General features: G+C 36.1%; 1 protein-coding gene across 1 annotated transcript in view; it reads right to left on the bottom strand.

Moving 5' to 3' along the window:
* The window catches only part of GRID2 (glutamate ionotropic receptor delta type subunit 2), a gene marked incomplete at its 3' end in the record, with an annotated part of 1,213,016 nt that overhangs the window by 195,487 nt on the left and 997,569 nt on the right, over positions 1–19,960 (bottom strand). Inside the window, exon 10 of the mRNA XM_012807815.1 lies at positions 4,218–4,415. Within this exon, the coding sequence (XP_012663269.1) occupies positions 4,218–4,415 (198 nt within the window). The remainder of the gene's footprint in view (positions 1–4,217; positions 4,416–19,960) is intronic.

Raw genomic sequence — 19,960 nt, 5'->3', positions numbered from 1 at the left:
ATAATACAAATTGTTTTATGGTATTTTATCACATCATCATTTGTATGATTGAATTAACATTTTAATTGCTAAAATTTGAAACTTCCATCTTCACTGATAATAGCCAGAATAAAGTCAGGGAGGATGTTAAGTACCCTCAACATCTTGGCAGTCATTCTGTAATTTTGACTGTTATTTCCTCTGGAAATGCTACCTCCCTTGGCATTTAGGACAGTACGTTCTTTCTGTTTTCTTCCAATCTCTGCCTGCTTTCAGTCTCTAAGGTAGGTTTACCCTCTTTCACTTTCTTAATAAATGTTTCTCAAAGCCTAGTGAGAAAGACTAAATATCTGCTTGCACAAATTTAAAATCAGATTGCATTTAATAGCTTTACAATATGTCTGTCTAAAAATCACATTAGTTAGCTTCTTTAAACCTCAACTTTTGAAATGTAAAAGGACTCCACTGACCTGTAAGTTACCGTACAAGAACGACATGCTCTTAGATGCAAATAAAAACAGTGAAATGGATTACTTGTAAAGAACATATTACTGACTGTATGTGGTTGTTACATAATAAACTCCAAGTATTTCTAAAAACTTTATATTTGCAAGTGACCTTTCCATTAACAAACTTGTACTCCTTACTTTATAGGTGAGAAAGTAAGTCTCAAAAGTGTACCTGGAGCAAGCGCATAAAACAAATTAAACACAACACAACAGGCTAATTTAAATGTTTTGTTAGCATAATATCTTACAAATGATTTTATCCAATATCCCTATAAAGTAATTTTATACAGTGCCTTTTCTTTTCTTTGCCTTTATTTTAACATAATTGCTAATCTGGGTTCAGATCAATCAAGACCCCCAAGAAACACAAAGGTAGAGCAACTAGGTTTATAATAAAAGAACAGAATATAAAGTGGCATGGTTTTATTAAGAGGGTGAGGACTGATCATTTCCCATTTTCTATTCACAATGATATTGATTCTTTTCCAACAAAATTTTATACGTAACTTGTTTATTAAATAAATGGAATTAAGTATGGTTTATAGGAGTAGAAAAAGTTTTACTTTTTTTTTTTTTTTTGACAGAGTTTTACTATTAACCCTCCGTAAAATGCTGCTAAGTCACAGCTCACAGCAACCTCCAACTCTCTGGGCCTAGGCGATTCTCTTGCCTCAGCCTCCCAAGTAGCCAGGACTACAGGCACCCACCACAATGCCTGGCCATCTCTTTGTTGCAGTTAGGCTGGAGCTGGGTTGGAACCCACTGCTCTCAATATATGGGGCTGGAGCCCCACTCACTGAGCCACAGGCGCCACCCAAAAGTTTTACTATTTTTCTTTCTATTGCCTTCAAAGTATTTCATTTCTTCTCTCCTCCAACTCTTGAAGACAACTTAGACTCTTTATCTTTCTAAATACTTTCAAGTATTTGTGAAATTATTCTAGTTCTGAGAATGATAGAATGGCTTTTATTAGATTGACCCTATAAAAAATAAAAATAAAGTAAATTTTATTTATTTTTTTCCTTTTAATAAAGTAAATTTGAAATCAAATAAAAAAAAAAAACCCTGAAAAACTCAGAAAGCAATCAGAGTAGGCAGAAAATGGAAAGTATTTAGTCCTTGAGATTGGTAACTGCAGTGGATAAAATACACTGTCTCTACTCACTATCTCCATAGAATAAATTCTCCCGGGTCCCAGACAAGTCAAAGAGACGTGGGGGGATAGGGGATAGAATTGAAGCAAAAAGGCAGAATCCTATGAGCTAATGTGTCAGAAGATGGAGTTTGAGTTCTCTAGGTTGGCCAGAAATTGAAAAGGGGATCATAGAAGGATAGAGTCCTGGTGGAGTGAGACCCCAAATTTGTGTATAAACTTTCTCAACTCTTTGGAATCCTAAATTGCTTGTGCAAGTGAGCATTTCTAAGAAAATCAGAGAATGCAACAGCTACGAGGCTAAATGAGCCAAGGAGGGGGTTACAATTGTTGCTTGTGACGGAAGACACAGTTAGAGTTCAAGTCTTCAGAGTCAGAAGGGCTTGGTAGGAAGCACACGGTTTTCACAGAAACTCTAGTAGGTTATACTTTAGGAATCAATGGGTTACCAAAACCAAAGGGTTTTCTTAGAAACAAAGATAAAATCGAGTGGGCCTGCCTTAACAGGTTAATGCCAAATCGCCACCAATTTAAGCAGAAGGGGTAGTAATTAAACTGCCCACTGAAAGAAAAATCACACCTCTTCAGAATATGCAAGTTAAGAGACATTGGGACAAATCTTAACAGTGTGTCCAACTACAATGTCTAATATACAATGGAAGAGAACCAGATGTGGGAAAAATCAGAAAAAACGTATCCTGAGATAAAATATACTGACATTTTAGCAAAGACGTCAAAGAAGCCATTGTGGACTTTATCACAAACTTCCCAAGGGACTAGATGGATGGAAAAGGAGAAGCCGTGAGGAATCTCAGCAGAGAAAGCGGAATTATAAAATAATATTAAAATTCTATGTCTCAAAAGGAAGCAATCTAGAATAAAAAAAGTTACTGAATAGAATTAGATAACTGGAGATGGCAGAATATAAGTAAACTTGAAGGCAGATCAAAGTAAACGATTACCTCTCACTGTCAGAGAATGAAAATATTTCAATAAAATAAGCAAGGCCTCAGCGACTTCGAGATGACATTAAGTGATCTAACTTGAATGTTCTCTGAGCCACAAATAGAAAGGGAAGAGGATGAAAAAAGATATTTGAAGAGATAATTCCCTACATTTCCTAAAAGGAGCATATCCCAGAAGATTAGTGAACCCTGGAGGAGGAAATGTACCGAAAACCATATCTAGAAACATCGTCATTAAATTTATAAACATCAAAAAAGAAGAGAGAAATGTGAAACAGTCACTTAGATAAACACAAAGATAATACATATAATGAACAGGTGTCCAAATGATGACAGCTTCTCATCAGAAACAATATGGCAAAATGCAATAGAGTCACATTTCTAAAGACATTTAGAGAAAACTGGTTAACCCAGTGCTTGATATCCAGCAAGCATACCATTAAAAAATAAGAGTTAATAAAGATATTTTAAGGTAAACAAAGGTTGACCTCTAGGAATGCTTTCTAAAGCAAGTTCATCAGGTTGAAGGTAAACGATGGCAGCAGGGAGCTCAGATGTATGAAAGGAATGTATGAAAGGAATACAGAGCCTCAGACACGTGTATAGAGATAAGTGATTAAATACCAGTGTCTTTTTGTCTTGTTATACCTTTGAAAATCAGTTAATAGTTTAATCATAAACTATGATAGTTTGTTACTGAGTATGACCTCAGTAACTCACAAGAGCACAAAGGATAGAGTGAGTTTCAGATAGAATGTAATAAGTCACAAAACTATAACAGGATACGGCTAAAAAAAACAGCAGAGGAAATAAAATGAAATACTAAGATATATTTAATTAACCCAGAGGAAGGCAGGAAAACAACAAATGGGGGGGGGGAATGAGGACACATATAAATCAAATAGTAAATTATAAATCTAAACCCAACTATTCGACAATTTGTCAGGAAGACACAATAATTACAAATGTGTAGGAACCTAGGAAGAGAGCTTCAAAAAACTGAAGCGAATTTTGGCAGAACTAAAGAAAGAGAGATTTCACTTATTTTTCTGAGAACTGAAAGAATGAAGAGAAAATATAAGAATGTATTAATATACTTCGATTCAATCCCAGAACTAAATGATTTTTAAGTGATAATATTTTTTCCAGTAACGTTGCATTATTAAAAGAAAACAATAGTATGAATTGTGTTTCTTTATTATAATGTGATTTCATCATGTATCTTTTTTTTTTTGCAGTTTTTGGCCAAGGCTGGGTTTGAACCCACCACCTCTGGAATATGGGGCCAGAGCCCTACCCCTTTGAGCCACAAGCACCACCCGTTCATCATGTCTCTTATATCGACAAAATGTTTGGATATAAATTTGACAAAGGTCACAATTTCTTCTAACTTCTTTCCAAATTACAGAAAATATTTTAAACTTCAGCTTCATTTTGCCATCTATTTTTCTTTCCACAAAGTTCATGACATGGTTTGGAGCTAGACTTTTGCATTCAACACTAACACTTAACTCACCCAAATACAATTCACACTTAGTTTATAAGGAATCAGCATAAAGAAGTTATAATTGAACCTGTAGGTATGAGAGAGAGAAATAAATGAATCCTTACCTTAAAGACTAGCTCACCGACCAAGCCATTCCACGTGCCATCTTCTTGTGGGCTTCCATATTTGTGATCCGGTGCAACATAAATTTCATAGTTAAAACCCAGGTAGTTTGATAAGGCATCCAAAACATCGATGGAGAAGCCTTGGTATTTCTTCGGCTTACCCAAGACATTTTCAGAGACCATTACAAAAGGTTCTTCCTGCAGGAAAACAAAGAGAAATGTCTAGTGTCAATCTATGTGATTCCCTAAAATCAAAGATTCATTCGTTTAAGGAATTTTGCTTAACCCTAAAAGCTGCTTTATACTTTGAGAGAAATTAGGAATATAAATTACACATTATTAATGTATCCTACTATGAAACACTAGTAGGATATATTGAGGTATCCGATTATCCTCATTTAATTATTGCTATATCAAAAATTAGATGAAAGTGACTAGCAAACTTCAGGAGCCATGAGTTCATTTTCCTTGCCATCTCAGGATCAGTCTAAGATTCATCAAAAAATAAAATTATCCTTAACAAACTGTAAATCTATTGTAATTATTTTCAGATCTTTATTATCCAAAAATACAATACATAAAATATTTTAATAGCCATAATCTACATACAATTCCCTGGAAAGAGAAAAAAACTTCTAAGAACATATAATTTAACATAATATCACATTTGCTGAGATTTATTCACAAGAAATTTTGTAATATTGATAAAAACACGTTTTATTGCAAAAATAGTTTTTACAAGACTGCTATGCAAAATTCACATACCTTTTTGGTAAGCCATCTAATTTAATAAATTCAGCGAGTCGGTTTCTGATTGTACCTCTTTTCTACTTTTCCAGTTTTTGTCTTAACAAACAGGCCCCCTTCACTTTTTGGAACACCTAGTCTTAAGACAGCTCCTTTGGTTTTGAGATATGCTGGCAGACTACAGAAAATTAGATCATCTATTTTTTAATTTCCTAAACTTGTTCAGAAATATTTTAGTAATAGTAATATTTACGGATAGCTATTTTTTCCCAATATTTTAAAACTTACTGAGACTTTTTTTTTTTTTTTTATTGTTTGGGATTCATTGAGGGCACAAAGAATTAGGTTACACGGATTGCACTTGGTAGGTAAAGTACAAATAACTATTCATAGTGCATATGGTCCATCCAGCCCTCTGGGCAGGCTAAAATTCTCTCCTTGGGTCTAAGCCAGAATAGCAAAAAATTTTCTTTTGAATCATTTTTCCTCAGGGACTCACAAAATAGCCTTCATTGAAATGTAAAATAACACTTTGAGTTTGGCTTTTCTTCAGAGACACCAAGTAAGTGGCTTTTAAAATCATTGCACCTGTTATAGGAATACTGTCCATCATAACACGCAGCCTTTCCCCTAAAAATTACCGTGACGTAACATTTTTAATTGCTCAGCGTCAAAAAGCTTCATTTTGTTCCAGTAGTGCCTTTTGTTAAATGGTGAAAATAATGTAACTAATATTGAGGTATCCCTTTGCATTTTGGCTTATCTCGAAAATCAGGGCTAACTGTGATTCTCATCTACAACTATGTTGATATTATGGTGCTTGTAGCGCTTCTTTAATCTTGGTTTTCTAAACGACTTATGTTTTCTCATTTTGAAAATGTATTTTCTAACCGTTCACATGTTGCCTTAGAGTATAAGGAATCAGTGACTGGACAGCTAGATAGAGTACGCTGCTGCTCCTTGTCCCCTGTAGCAGCCTTCTTCTCTACCTATGTATTTTATTAAAGTTTAGCACTATTGAGAATAAAGACCATCTGCGGTCCGGCTCCAGGCAAAGGGAGTCCATGCGACTAAGCTGATGTGATGCAAGCAGGCGGGTCTGTGATACATGTCTTGCTGTCCTTTCTACTGCTTCACAGCTGGAACAAATACGCCATGGCTGGTACTCAGGTAACTATCCGAGACACACACAGCAAAAAAAAAATGATAAAACTCTTTGTCCCAGATCTGAAATGCTGTACTAGACCTGAACTGACTCTCTAGGTTTCTAGAATGTCAGAAAGAAAGAAAGAAAAAATTCATTCTCTTTTTGCTAAGCTCCTGATTTTTCCTTTTCTAGTAGTCTCTGCCTTTTATCTCATTTTAGTGAATATTGATAGATCATTAGCTCAGCAGATGAAAGGTTCTGCGAGTGCATCTAATTTTTCATAAATCATTTCACCTAAATTACATCATAATAAATGAGCAGTGAACATCCAATCAATCCTTTAATATTACAGGTAAAAATGCATATTGATGATGATTCCAAATATTTGTATATTTAAAGCAAATAATAAAACTTGCAGACAATTGGCAGACTTTGTGACTTTTTGTGGTTTTTTGGGACAAAATCCAGCCAATGACTCTATAAGTCCTGAAGACATTAGAATCAGAATGAATTAATGTCATTTCAAAATAAAGATCACACTCACAGAGCATGTAAGTAACATCAGAAGTTCTATAACCAATATAGTCTTACACGCCTGTATCATGCTGTAACTGATGGCATCAGAATGCGTGTACTTATTTTATACACCACTTATTCATCTTTAGATTTTGTACATCTATTAATTGGCAAATCAATTGAAAGATGGGTCATGGAAGATATTATTTAACTATTTTTCTACCACTAATTTTGGGTCAAAAGCATTCTCTATTTTTCATAACCTTAAAAATCTAACAAATCTGTAATGTTTAGCTATCATTCGATTATGAGAAAGTTGAATAACACTCTTTGAGGTGAAACTTAAAAAATTAAAAACTTACCTGCATTGCACAGCTAAATTATAGATGTGGCAAAAATAATATCCCAATGTACATGCTGGTATGAACTATTCGTTATTCTTTCTTATTTTTACTTATGTATCTTTAGATCAATTGTTTAATATGTTGAATTGTTTTATTTTCTTAGTATCCTAAACTTACTTCTCAAAATGTCTTTAAAGCTAATTTTATTAGTATCATAAATCCCTAGGCAAATGGATTTGTTGCCACAATCTGTTCCTAGCAATGTCACCTAAAATGGATTAAAGATACAGAATAGAAATGGTTATACTAAGGGTTCTTTTAAAGAGAGCTGATGAATTATTGATGAACATGCCTTTTAAATTTTATGCCTTAAATAAACCTTTATTGCATCTTATCATTTCTCATCTAGATCAATGTTTTTAAAGCTTTGTTTTGAAGCGGTGCAACAGATTTGTATCATTATTCACAAATTTTAACTCGGGGTAGTCCTCCATGTGGACCATCAGCCAATATACTGGGGAGATAAACACAACAAGAATTAGAGTGAAGCTCTGGGAACTGTAAGAGAAAAGATACTTGTTTCATCTCCGTGGCCATGCATAGTTTGGTTTAATCACTTTTTTCTATGAACTTATCTCTGAAATTTATTCCTTCATTAATTTATCCATTTAAAATTGATTGAGCAGCTACTCCCTCAAGGTAATACACTCAGGATAGTGAGAGATATGGTAACAAGTCACAGGCGCCACTTTCACAGCAAAATCATTCTAATCTAGTAGTGGGGAAGGTACTTGATGCACTCAAAAAATGTACAGCAAAACAAAAAGCAGCACACATCATAACTAGTGCCAAGAAAGCCACAAGGAAATTATAATTTTAGATATTAATAGCTATGCACTTTTTTAACAGATGAGAAAATTTAGGAACACAGATTTTCATCTCAAAGTTACAGTAGAGAGAGGCATCAGAGTTTCTCTGAATTCCACGGCATCTCTCTAAATATCCATGTTTTCAACCCATGGATTAAAATATAGTTTGTCTCCAATTGTAACACAATTTAAGATGGTACTAGACTGGCAGAAACTCTAAATACCTTACAGAAAATAACACACAATCCTCCTTGGAAGAAAATATCTTTAATTTAGGCCCTATTATTATTCTTTCAAATAACTGTTTGTATACAATGTCTAAAACAAAAATCAAAGATAGCAGGTGAAAGGAAATAATTCTTCATATATTTGAAACCAACAGAAATAGGTTGGTGGCTGTGGCTCGGTGGGCAGGGTGCCGGCCCATTATACCAAGGGTGGCAGGTTTGAACCCAGCCCCGGCCAAAGTGCAACAAAAAAATAGCCAGGCATTGTGGCGGGTGCATATAGTCCCAGATGCTCGGGAGGCTGAGGTAAGAGAATTGCCTAAGCCCAAGGAGGCTGCTGTGCTGTGAGCTGTGACGCCACGGTACTCTACTGAGGGTGACAAAGTGAAACAAAAAAAAGAAAGAAAGAAAGAAAGAAAAGAAACCAACAGAAATAGATAGATCTTAAAATTTAGATATTAGAATTTTTAGATGCATATTACAAGTATTATATTTACCATGAAGAAATAAGGGCAAGTTTTCTTTTGATGGACAGCAAATTATATAAAACATCATTACAGAGTTGAAAAACAATTGAGACTTAGAAAGGACAATTACCCAAAGTAGGAACATAGTGACTGAATTTATTAGCAGATTAGAAGAAGATGAGCAAAAATTAGTGAATTGTGCAGGCCAGAATTAATACCCATAATTAACATGAATGAAATGGAAGAATAAAAGATCCCAAAGCAAGAATAAATAAAGGAGGAACAGCAAGAAAGGCAGAGAGAGAATCCCAAGTACTGTAAAACATGAAAAGAAATAGGACCTATCGTTTTCTCTTGCTGGATGTGCCAATTGGTATAATCACTCTGGAAAACATTTTGACTGATCTGGCAAAATAGAGAATACTTTTTTTGAGTACTACATATTTTGAGTATCTAGTTTGAAGATATGCGTTGCTATGTCCTAGTAATTCCAAACTCTGGGTATGAATTCAAGACAATTCTTGGCACGAAAATATATGTTTGAGAATACTTTGTAGCACCATTGTTTGTGATAGCCCAAATCCAGAAATTATCTAAAAATCCAAGTACTCAACAATAAGGAAAAGATAAATACACTGGGGTATATTGATTCAACTGAACTGTAAACCGCTTAAAATTGAAGTAGAGCTATACACTAAAGTGAATGCATTTTTAAGAGAATAGCTAGAGGGAAACAAGTTATAACCAAAGAAAACACAGTTTGATTCCATTTATGTAAAATTTACAAACAGATAAAATTAACTACATTTTTAAGAATGCATGTGTAGGTGGGGACGCTGTGAAGAGAATCAAGGAAGGGCTTATTTCTGGGGGGTTAGCTCTGGGAGGCTGGGGAGAGCATGATTGCAAGGATGCACCAGGTGAGGTGGCTTCTGTGTAGTGACAATATTCTGTTTTTTTGTTCTGGTCAGTGGTTTCCTGGAGGTTACTTTATTATTTATTAATGAATGATTTATGCTGTTTTTGGATGAGTGATACATTGCCATAGATGACAAAAATTAAGAAAAATCCATTAACTGGACCCAGATAATAGAAACATTGAAACCAGATTAAAATATCTTCTTTTAGTTAACAGGGAACTGGAGCCATTGTAGAAGTCGTAATAGTATAATAAAAAGTAATTTGGAGATTACAGAATGGATTGTGGCAAGAGAGGATGGAGGTCCTTTGTAATAGCGAGATGACAGGAGATCACAGCCCATGCTTATTTAGCACACATTTTCAAAGTAAGTAGATAGGCTTTCAAGCGTAAGTAGTAGGTAGGCTTTGAGTCATCTATTGTGGGAAAAGAGGGGAAAGGAATTGATAAAATCCTGCTATTAAAATTCATTTTCCAGCAATTACTTTCAAAGAGTATTAATAGGACGTGGGTCTAAAATGGTGAAAACCTGTCTATTAAATGAGAACAAATTACAGATTACGATTTGCTAATCATTTGCATGACAGATTCTCCAAGCACAGGCCTCAGCAACTGGAACAAACCTTTCACGAATGTCTGTAGTTTATAAACCCAAGTACATTTGAATAAGGATCCATAGACCTGCACGTCGAAAAGGGTGTCTTGGTGGTGGATAATTTTCATATTAGCAAGGATTTATTCACATCACTTGTTGAGTTATTAGATAATAACTTCATAATTCTGAATTTGTATTCAGTCACTTAAAAAAATCTCATGCTAATTGTTTAGTTGATTTACAATTTAGTTCATTTAAATTTGGTTATTCATATGTGGGAATTAACTATAAAACTTGCAACTATGTAATATTGTTGCTCCTGACAGAGTTTGGAGATAGCATGTGACATTTTTTGATGGGTACAAGCTGCAAGCTCTACTGCCAAGACTTTATTGAGACCTGGTTAGAGCTTTTAATATGCATGACTTTACAGAGTGCTCGGATAGCCAAAGCGAGGAATGAGTCACTGGAAATTTTCTACAATTTTGCTAACATGCACAGCACAAAGAGAACAAGAATATTTCTTAATGGCCTGCTTATTTATTTATTTATTTATAAAACTTGCACCTGGCTGGAGCAAACAAATGCTGTCTTTATGCAGGGGGTGAGCTCCTATTTTGCTTGGGAATGACACATTCTACTTTGATATATGCAGAACTAATGACCACCATTCTCCTCGGAAAAACCTCATTATTTTTTATAAAACATACGTGAGTATTAGGAAATTTTTGTAAGTTCAAAAGGCTAAAGCATGGAAATTGTTATTAAAGAGATACCAGGACACTGAGATAGAAAAATGAACCTAAGGAAGAGTTAAAGTGGAAGAAACAATCCAGTTGTTGTAAATTTGTGGTCCCCAGTGTCCCCCTAACCCTGCTGTGGACTGGAACCAATCCATGGCTTCTTAGGAACCCAGACTCACAGGATCACGGCCTGAGAGCCGCCTCCTGTCCTATCCTTCCACCCCTTGGTCTGTGGAAAGATTTTTCCATGAAACCAGTTCCTGGTACCAAAAAGCAGTGAAGAAAACAATAAACGTCTCTGTCCTTTTAGACCTTCATCCTATTGGGAGTGACAGACAATATACAAATAAGAAAAACCACGTCAGATGGTGATAATGAAAATTAAACAAATAATGAAAACAAGGAGGATACGAGAAAGGATTGTACCTTCAGTGATAAAGAGCCTCTGTAGACAAAGCATTCTAGAAAAAAGTGCTAAGGACAAATATATTAGGTGAGTGTCTTTGACAGGTTTTAGAGACAGAGGAGACAACAATGTGGTTGGAACTGAGGGAGCTGGAGCCAGGTAGTAAGAAATATCTGAGAAGCAAAGGATCTGGGTAGGCTGCAGCTTCCACTGGGTAGGCAGGCCATGATGATGATTTTGGTTCTTACTTTGACTTAGCTGGGAGCCCACGAAAAGGTGAAGCCAGGTACATTCTGAGTAGAGAGGGGACATGACCGGATTTGTTTTCACAGTGTACCAGATCATCCACAGTTAACTATTGACAAAAGATGGGAAGGGGCAAGGGATGAAGCTGGGAGACCAGTTAGGAGTCTTTCATAATAAATCAGGAGCGCCTTGATTGTGACTTAGCAACAAAATGGATTTGATGAGATGTGATGAGATTAGAGGTATTTTTCTGAAGGTAGAACTGATGGGATTTATCGATATATTGGACGTGTGGTTATAAGTATTAGAGAGAAGTGATGTGTAAGACTTTCCAGGGATCCTCAGGGGAGGCATCAGTCTTTGGAAAAGTATCGATGTCTGGAACTCTCCTTGAATGTTTTTTATTTGGAGTATTTGTCATGATAATTCTTTTAGAGGAACTAACGCTTTCAATCAATAGATTATAAAGTCTTCAGGGAAAATGTTCAATATAGAATCAAAGACAGTATTTTGTAAAAACCTGTAGCACTAAACACAAAATTAATATACATTCAAATTTAAGAGAAAGCATGAAAATTGATATTTCTTTTTATCTCTGAGTAATTTTAAAAATCATTTAAAAGAAAAATAATACTTTTTAGAAGATATAATAGTCATGAAGGTCATCATCTTTAAAACTTAAATTTAAAAGGACAAAGTTTGATAGCAAACACTGAAGGAGAATTATCTGTTTTTATTCTCTTAACACACCTTTGGGAAATACAAATTAAAATAACAAAAATCATTTCACTTATGACTCATCAGATTAGTAGCATTGAAAAAATAAACCAATATAATATTTTTAAAGTTTGGGATTAGCTTTCCTCTGTTTGTCTTATAGGGAGATTCAAGAAATCTCTTTAAAATCATTACTTTCACTTACATTTCTATGTAGTTTAATGAAGGAGAAATAAAAACATGATGTTGTGATTAAAATGCTGGAAATTACTTATAATACTGGATAAATTAATGTATATTTGAGGCAACTATAAAAATATTACATAGCTGGAAAAACTAGCGATTATGTCTATTGTACTAAAAATATCATTTACATTAAAAACTTTCATTGGTATCTTGCTAACAGAAAATGTACAAACTCTCCACAGGGTGTATATGTTTGAAATTTGAAAATGATAATAATAAATAATAATAATAATAGGAAACCTTCCTATAGAATTGAATGTGTGCTAGGCACTTTTAAGTCCAACAGTCCTATGAGTGTGGGACTATAAATACCTCCAATTTTATGGATAAGAAAACTTTAGTTTAGCTATTTAGTGACAGACACTAAAATATTAGCACGTAACTTTTTGATGGAAAAATTATGGATTTTTTTATTATTAACTTTTGCTTCCCACGTTTTCTAAATTTTTGTCATTGATTGTAGAATATTTTTTTCAATATCACTTGTAGACTAATGAGTCTAAAGCAGGAAGGAGAGGCCAGTGTTGGAAGTAAAGACTGTTTATAATTATCAAAAAAGAAAGTAAAATCAGTCAGGAGTAAAGTGTGCTAGGCACTTTCAAGCCCAACAGTCCTATGTGTGTGGGACTATAATTCTAGGAATTATAGGAATTAATTATTCTAGTCTCTCCTAGGAAGAGCCAGGAATGAAACTTTGGGAAGAGGCTGCAATGGAGGAGGTTGAAAAAGGAGAGGTCAGAGAGACTCAGGGGAAGGCTGTTGGAAAAAGCTAAGAGGGCAGAGTCTCCAGAAGTAAATTGTCAGTGGATTCTGATGGAGGTGAGAGGCCCATAGAGATAAGACCTGAAATCATCCATTTCATTTGTCATGTAGAAGATCATGGACACATTTTAAAAAGTAGTTTCTTTGGAGCAGTGAAAGTAGAAGCCAAATTTCAGTAGTTTAAGGATAAAAATAAATGACACGCTGAAGACAGAACTGAAGAGTCTGAGGCTCTTGCAAAAGAAAAGAATTCAGAGAAGGATAAAAGAGATTCCGGGTCAAAAAATGGTTTTTAACTTGATTATATTTTCAGGCTAAAGGAAGAAGTTTAAATAGACAACAACAACAAAAATCCTGCTTCATGCCTGTCATCATCCATCATCCTGATTACTTTATATTCATTATCTCATTTAAATTTTTGGTATAGTTATTGTGATTTGCATTGTACAAAGAAGAGAACTGAGACTTGAGGGTAAAATAGAAAAATGATGTTACAAAGCTAGTAAGAAAGACTGAAATTTGAATCCTGGTAAAGAGGTCAAGATTGTGGCCTAGAGGCAAACTGCACAACTCTGCTGTCACAGGGAGGATCAAAAGCAGTGATAAGATGCCAACCGTAGGCTCTATTGTCAGAGAGAGAGCACTTGGAATACCAAGACAGGTGGTGATGAAGTGAAGAAGTTAGAAGTGGGAGGAGATGCTCAGCAGGACCAGAGGTATAAGGAAAGGTGCCCGCATAGGAGAGAGGGATAGAGGAGAAAATTTCAGGCTCTATGCTTCCCCTGAGGATATTATAACTGGAGTAGCAGGAGGCTCCTCCACTGTCATAGGCCTCTGGACTGAAAAAGAGACCGGACTGGACTCTGCACAGGTGCATTGCTCTGGAGAGAAAGGAGCATTGACTCGCAAGCCTTGGGCTCTGCAGCTGGTGTCACTGTACCATTTCAATGCTAGTAGCTCGTATGTACTTTTGCTGGGGGTCAGATCTGTGACTATAGCCTGTCCTTTGCTGTTGCAAAGGGCCCTGAACAAAGCAGGAGATGATGGGTCCAGTACCAGCTGCTGTGGCCAGAGCAATCCTGTTCCACTCCACTTACCACAGGACCCAGGTGGGGTAAGTGTCTTTAGCCCTCAGCCCCCACTGCCCACTGCCAGGATGGCTAAATTGCTGCTGCTGCCACCACTGTCTGAACTGTCTGTACAGGATGAAAGTCAGCACAGCCTTTGGGTCTGGTGGTCTGTATGCTATGGACCTCCACTATCCCTCACAGGTGTTTGTTCTGGGTGCTATACCCTCTGTGTACCCTGCCATACCTGTGTTCTCTATCCTTCCCCCTTCCCAGCTCATGCACATGAGTGCCATGCTCTTGAGACCTGCTCCATTCCATGTATAGCCCCAGCCACACAGGTCTGCTCTGTTCATGGATTCTACTTTGCTCCATGCTTGAACTGTGACCTGCTGGCCCTCAGTGCCCCTGGTGCTACACCACCCATGACCCATGGGCCCACAAGGCCACTATATGCTGCATATCTCCTATGACCTGAGCTGTACTCTACATGGAGTCTTCCCTGCCCAGACAACTGGCACCTCAGCTTCCCAGAGCTGCCCAGGTCCATACCCAGTGGACCTCCTACATCTTGTGTGCACACCCTGTTCTATCAGCCAGCTCCACCTCTTGTATGCACCTGGCACCAGAAGCTAGGCCTGCCACAATTGCTCAATGACAGCTGCAGGGTAACAAGGAATAGAAATCAGAGCAGCAGCCCCGGCATAGTCAAACATATGGAGTAGGATCCAAGCACATCATCCAGGGTTTCAACCTCACTTTACCAAGCAAGAGAGGTCCCAGAAGAGGAGGAAAAGTAAACCATATGCATTGAGAGAAGTAAATACAGCATGGAGCAAAGTAGAACCCACAAACAGAGCTGACCTGTGTGGCTGGGTATACGTGCCCAAAACAAAAAGGCACCAGCATAAAAACTCCAGCAACATGAGAAAACAGGCTACCTTGATACCCCAAAAGGATCCCAATAGCACTCCAAAAGTTAGTTACAACCAAAGAAAGTTGCTGAACTTAGAGTATTGACATTCAAATTATGAATGGCAGGCAAGATAAACGGAATTGAGAAGATAGATGATAGAAAACTATCTCAAAGAAACAAAAAAAAAATCAGGACATAAATGAAAGATTAAAGAATTAGATAGCATTGGAAAAGAGATACCATAAGCTAAAGAAATGAAAGAGTCTGAAAGTTTTGACAATAGACTAGACCAATCAAAAGCAAGAATTGTGGAGCTTGAAGACAAAGATTTTGAAGTAACCCAACTGATAAAAAAAGGCAGAAAAAAGAACAAACACTCAACAATCACAGTGAGAAATATGGGATTAAGCAAAGCTCACTCATATAAGAATCACAGGTATTCCTGAAGGAGAAGGAAAAGCAATAACCATGGAAAACTGTCAGAGTAATAGAAGAAAACTTCTCTGATACGAAGAGGTTTAGTTATCCAGAGAAAGGATGATCCTCAAACAGTTGGAAGAATCATTGCAAACAGGACATCACCAAAGCACATAGCTAGCAGTCAGATCAAAGTCAAACTGCAAGAGAAAAATCCTACAAGCTGTGAGTTGAAAGCAACAAACTACTTACAAAGGAAATCCCATCAGACTACAGGCAGTCCTGGGTTATGACTGGAATATGTTCTTTAGGTTTGTTCTTAATTCGAACTTGTCTGTAAATTGGAACGCGTACATTTATCCACTACTGTAATAGTCCCATTTATAAGTTCAAGTCAAACATCAGATGTTTGTAACTCAGGGACTTACTATGGTAGCCTCCAGGCATAAGTTTGAGTTGTACATCAGCTGGATGTTTGTAACTCATCACAGAAGACTTCTCCATAGACAGCTCTCAAGCCAGAAAAATGGGGTCCCATTTTTCATCTTCTTAAACAGAATAACTGTCAGTCAAAATTTTATTTCCTGAAAAACTAAATTTCCTAAACAAAGGAGAAATAAAATTTTTCCCAGATGAGCAAACACTAAGGGAATTTGTCACCAGGAAACTTGCCCTATAGGAAACCCTTAAACATGCTCTCTATATGGGAAAGAACAATCAACGCCCACCAATGTAAAAACCCTCAAAAGTTAAACTTCACAATTTTTACAAAACAGTAACATAAGGGGAAAGACAAAGCAACTGGCTATCATTCAACATGATACCTAGTATCTTACATATTAATGCTAACAGTGAATGTAAACAGCGTTAATGCTCCTTTTAAAAGACAAAGAGGGGCTTACTGAGTGAAAAAACATACCTCGAGCATATGGTGCTTCCAAGAAACTCATCTAGCTCATAAGGGTACTCATAGATTCAAAATTAAAAGGATGGAATATATATGCATTGAACACAGGACCTCCCAGACTCATAAATGAAATACTAGTAGAGTTAAGGCAAGAAAAAAAATAGCAACTTCATAATCACTGGGGACTTCAATTCTCTACTACCAGAACAGGACAAATACTCAAGACAGAAAATTAACAAAGACACAATGGATGTAAGACTCTAGAACAAATGGGCCTCACAGACATTTTTAGAACATTCTGCCCCCAAACTACAAAATACACATTTCTCATTAGTCCATGAGACATTTTCCAAGATAGGTTGGGTGACAGCCCATGACACAAGTCTCAGGAAATCCAGAAAAACTGAAATCATCCCATTTATCCTCTTGGATCACAGTGGGATAAACCTAGAAATCAACTCCAAAAGAACTCTCATATTTATTGAAAGTTATGGAAATTAACCTGCTGCTGAAGGATTTTTTGGTCAATGAGAAAATCAAGATAAAAATCAAATGATTTATAGAACTGAACAACAATTATGACACAAGCATCCAAATCTATGAGATAAAGTTTAAGCAGTGTTGAGAGCAGGATTCATAGCCTTAAATGCTTACATCAAAAAGACAGAACTATCACAAATTAATAACCTAATATTATACCCCTCGGAACTAGGGAGAGAAGAACCAACCAACCCAAAACCTCACAGAAGAAAAGATATAACAAAGCTCAGAAGAACTAAATAAAATGGAAACAAATGAACAAACAAAAAAATACAAAGGATAGACAAAACAAAAAGTTGGCTCTTTGAAGAGATAAAAAAAAAAAAATTAATGGTCCTCTAGTTAGAATAACTAGATGAAGAAAAGGATACAAATAAGCAGAAATGAAAAGGGAGATATTACAACCAAGATAAGAGAAATACAAAATATATCTGTAAATACTATGAAAATCACGATGCACACAAACTAGAAAAGGTAGAGGAAATGGAAACGTTAACTAGAAACACAGGGCTTCTTACCTCTAGGTAATATACTGACGTGATTGCTGTTTTGGTGTAAAGATTATTTTAATGTGAAAACATCTGGAATCTTATCTGTAGTTCCTTTATCTGATACCCCCTTTGTATAGTTGCCACTGACTCAATTCTAGGAGAGACAGACTACCTAGTGAAGTCCTAACCAGGGTGGGTGGAGGGAGGGTGATTGGTGGGGTCACCTCTATGGTTTATCTTACAAGGGTACAAGTGAATCTTTCTAAAAGCAGAGTATGAATGTCTTAACACAATAACTAAGAAAATGACATGAAGGCTAAGTTAACCAGTTTGATGAGAGTATTTCAAAGTGTATATGAAAACACCACACTGTACCCCATGATTGCATTAATGTACACAGCTATGATTTAATAAAAAAATAAATAAATAAATAAACAAAGATAAAATTTCAAGTAGATTTCAAAAAAAAAAAAAAAAAAAGAAGCCCGAACCAACTACCCAACAAGCCTCTCACCTGATTTTCTGTTGTTATTCGGTTGCTACATAGACCTTCACCTCTGAGTATTCAAAAGCTACTCATCACTAAGCATCTTCCATATACCTGTGTAAGTAAACCTTGTCTTTCCCCCCATTAATTTGTGTATTATTAGTTGAGGCACATGCCCATAAGTATTGGAAACTAACTGAGTAGAGGAAAAGTTTTCCTTCCAAGAGTGTCAAGTCATTTTCCTGAACAAAGATAGTCTCTTCCCTAAAAAGGAGACCTGGAGAGAATAAAGTACATAAGTTTTGCTAACTCTATACAGTTTGTAGAGACTACACTCACCATTTCAGCAACTGACTTGGCCGATCTAAGGTTTCAAGAATAAGATGACAGGTTTACTATTTCCAGGGAGTTGACTGTTTTCTTAAGGATGCACCTTTCTCTTTTGATTTTATTATGAAACCCAGTAGGAAACATAAAAGAAGAGATCTCCTGCTTAGAGGGCAGAAACATAAGAGAAGAAGGCAAAAAGGTACAGATACTTAAAAGCAAGAAAAAAATCTGTAAGAATTTCCAAAAATATGTGGAGACATCTGAACCTGAAGCTACAAAGCCAATATTCTGTGTCTCACAAAATGATAAGCATATAAAAGAATAGTGCTACATGTGTTATTAAAGTTAATAAGTCACATAAAAATGACCTCTGTGCCAGCTCTTACTGGGAGGACTGTGGATATGGCTGAATTAATTACGTGGACATACATTGGGAAATTAAAGTGAGGTTCCCAGAATTTACTGGAGAATATAAAGATTTACGATTTTTTTGATTGCCATATTTTCACTTCATAATAAATTGGAGTGTGTAGCCTAAAACCAGCCCTAACACTTATCCCACCTAGTAGATCTTTCCTTATAGAGGAAATGTCACTTAGGAGTGATAAAAATGTGAGCATTGTTGCTATTTATTCTTGTATTCTTCAGTGTACACTCTAGAAGAGTCCCCACATGTACCATTACATGGATCAAAATGCATTTTACCTTTGAAGGCTGATAACCAAAGTCATTCTTAAAATTATGAAAAGACTCCTAAAACAAAGATAGGATTATTTTCAAACTCTGTGTTTTGTGTTTTTGATGAATGATCTTTTTAAAAAAATTCTCCTTGACTTTTGAAAAAGTAAAAGACCTTGCTTTCAAATGCTAATCGGTTGTTTCTTTATTCTCCAATAAACTTGAGACCATTCTGTCCTCAATACCTCATTTTCTTGAGTGCCTTATTGACCATCGTCTTCGAGATTACATTTGGCTCAGAACAACATAGCAGCTTGTTATTTTTAATTGAATTGCAGAGCACATTACTTAAGAATCAATGGGCAAAATTTTAGTCTGAACATTTCATTTTCTCAATTCGAAAATTAAACCACTAAGAATGGTTAAATAAAAGAGGAAAAAAAAACACTTCAACTCAACCCCCCCCCCCCAAATGTACAGTTCATTTACTCAGGCTAACTTCCATCATCTAGAGAACCTAAAATTCCTTCCTCAAAGATTCTACACAGGCAAGAATCACGAATTCGGTTTCAAGAATGGATGGACTCCCTTTTTCTAGGTTAAAATAATTACTAGGCAGTTTACATGGAGCTTCTGTGAAAACAACACTTTAAAACTAAAACCTCTTGGCATTTTGACTTGTCATTAATAAACCCAAGGGATGTATTCTGAAAAAGTATGCTTTTACCTTCCTGTCCTTGGACTTTTCCATTCCTACGACTTCTGTGTGGTATGGTGGTTTTCCCCTTGACTAACTTCCCACCTTCCCAGAGGGAGCTTAATTTTAATAGCGTGTTTGCCTTCTGGAGGCTGACTGATGAGCAAACTATTCCCAGGCTGTATGCTTTCTGGAGGTATCTCTCCCCACTTCACATGACCCTAGAGTACCATTTAGTGCAATGGACAGTGATTTGACAAAT

This window comes from Otolemur garnettii, unplaced genomic scaffold (assembly GCF_000181295.1).
Source record: "Otolemur garnettii isolate 467f Iridium unplaced genomic scaffold, OtoGar3 scaffold00076, whole genome shotgun sequence".
NCBI classification, from domain to species: Eukaryota; Metazoa; Chordata; class Mammalia; order Primates; family Galagidae; genus Otolemur; species Otolemur garnettii.
This window is presented reverse-complemented; position numbering and strand designations above follow the sequence as displayed.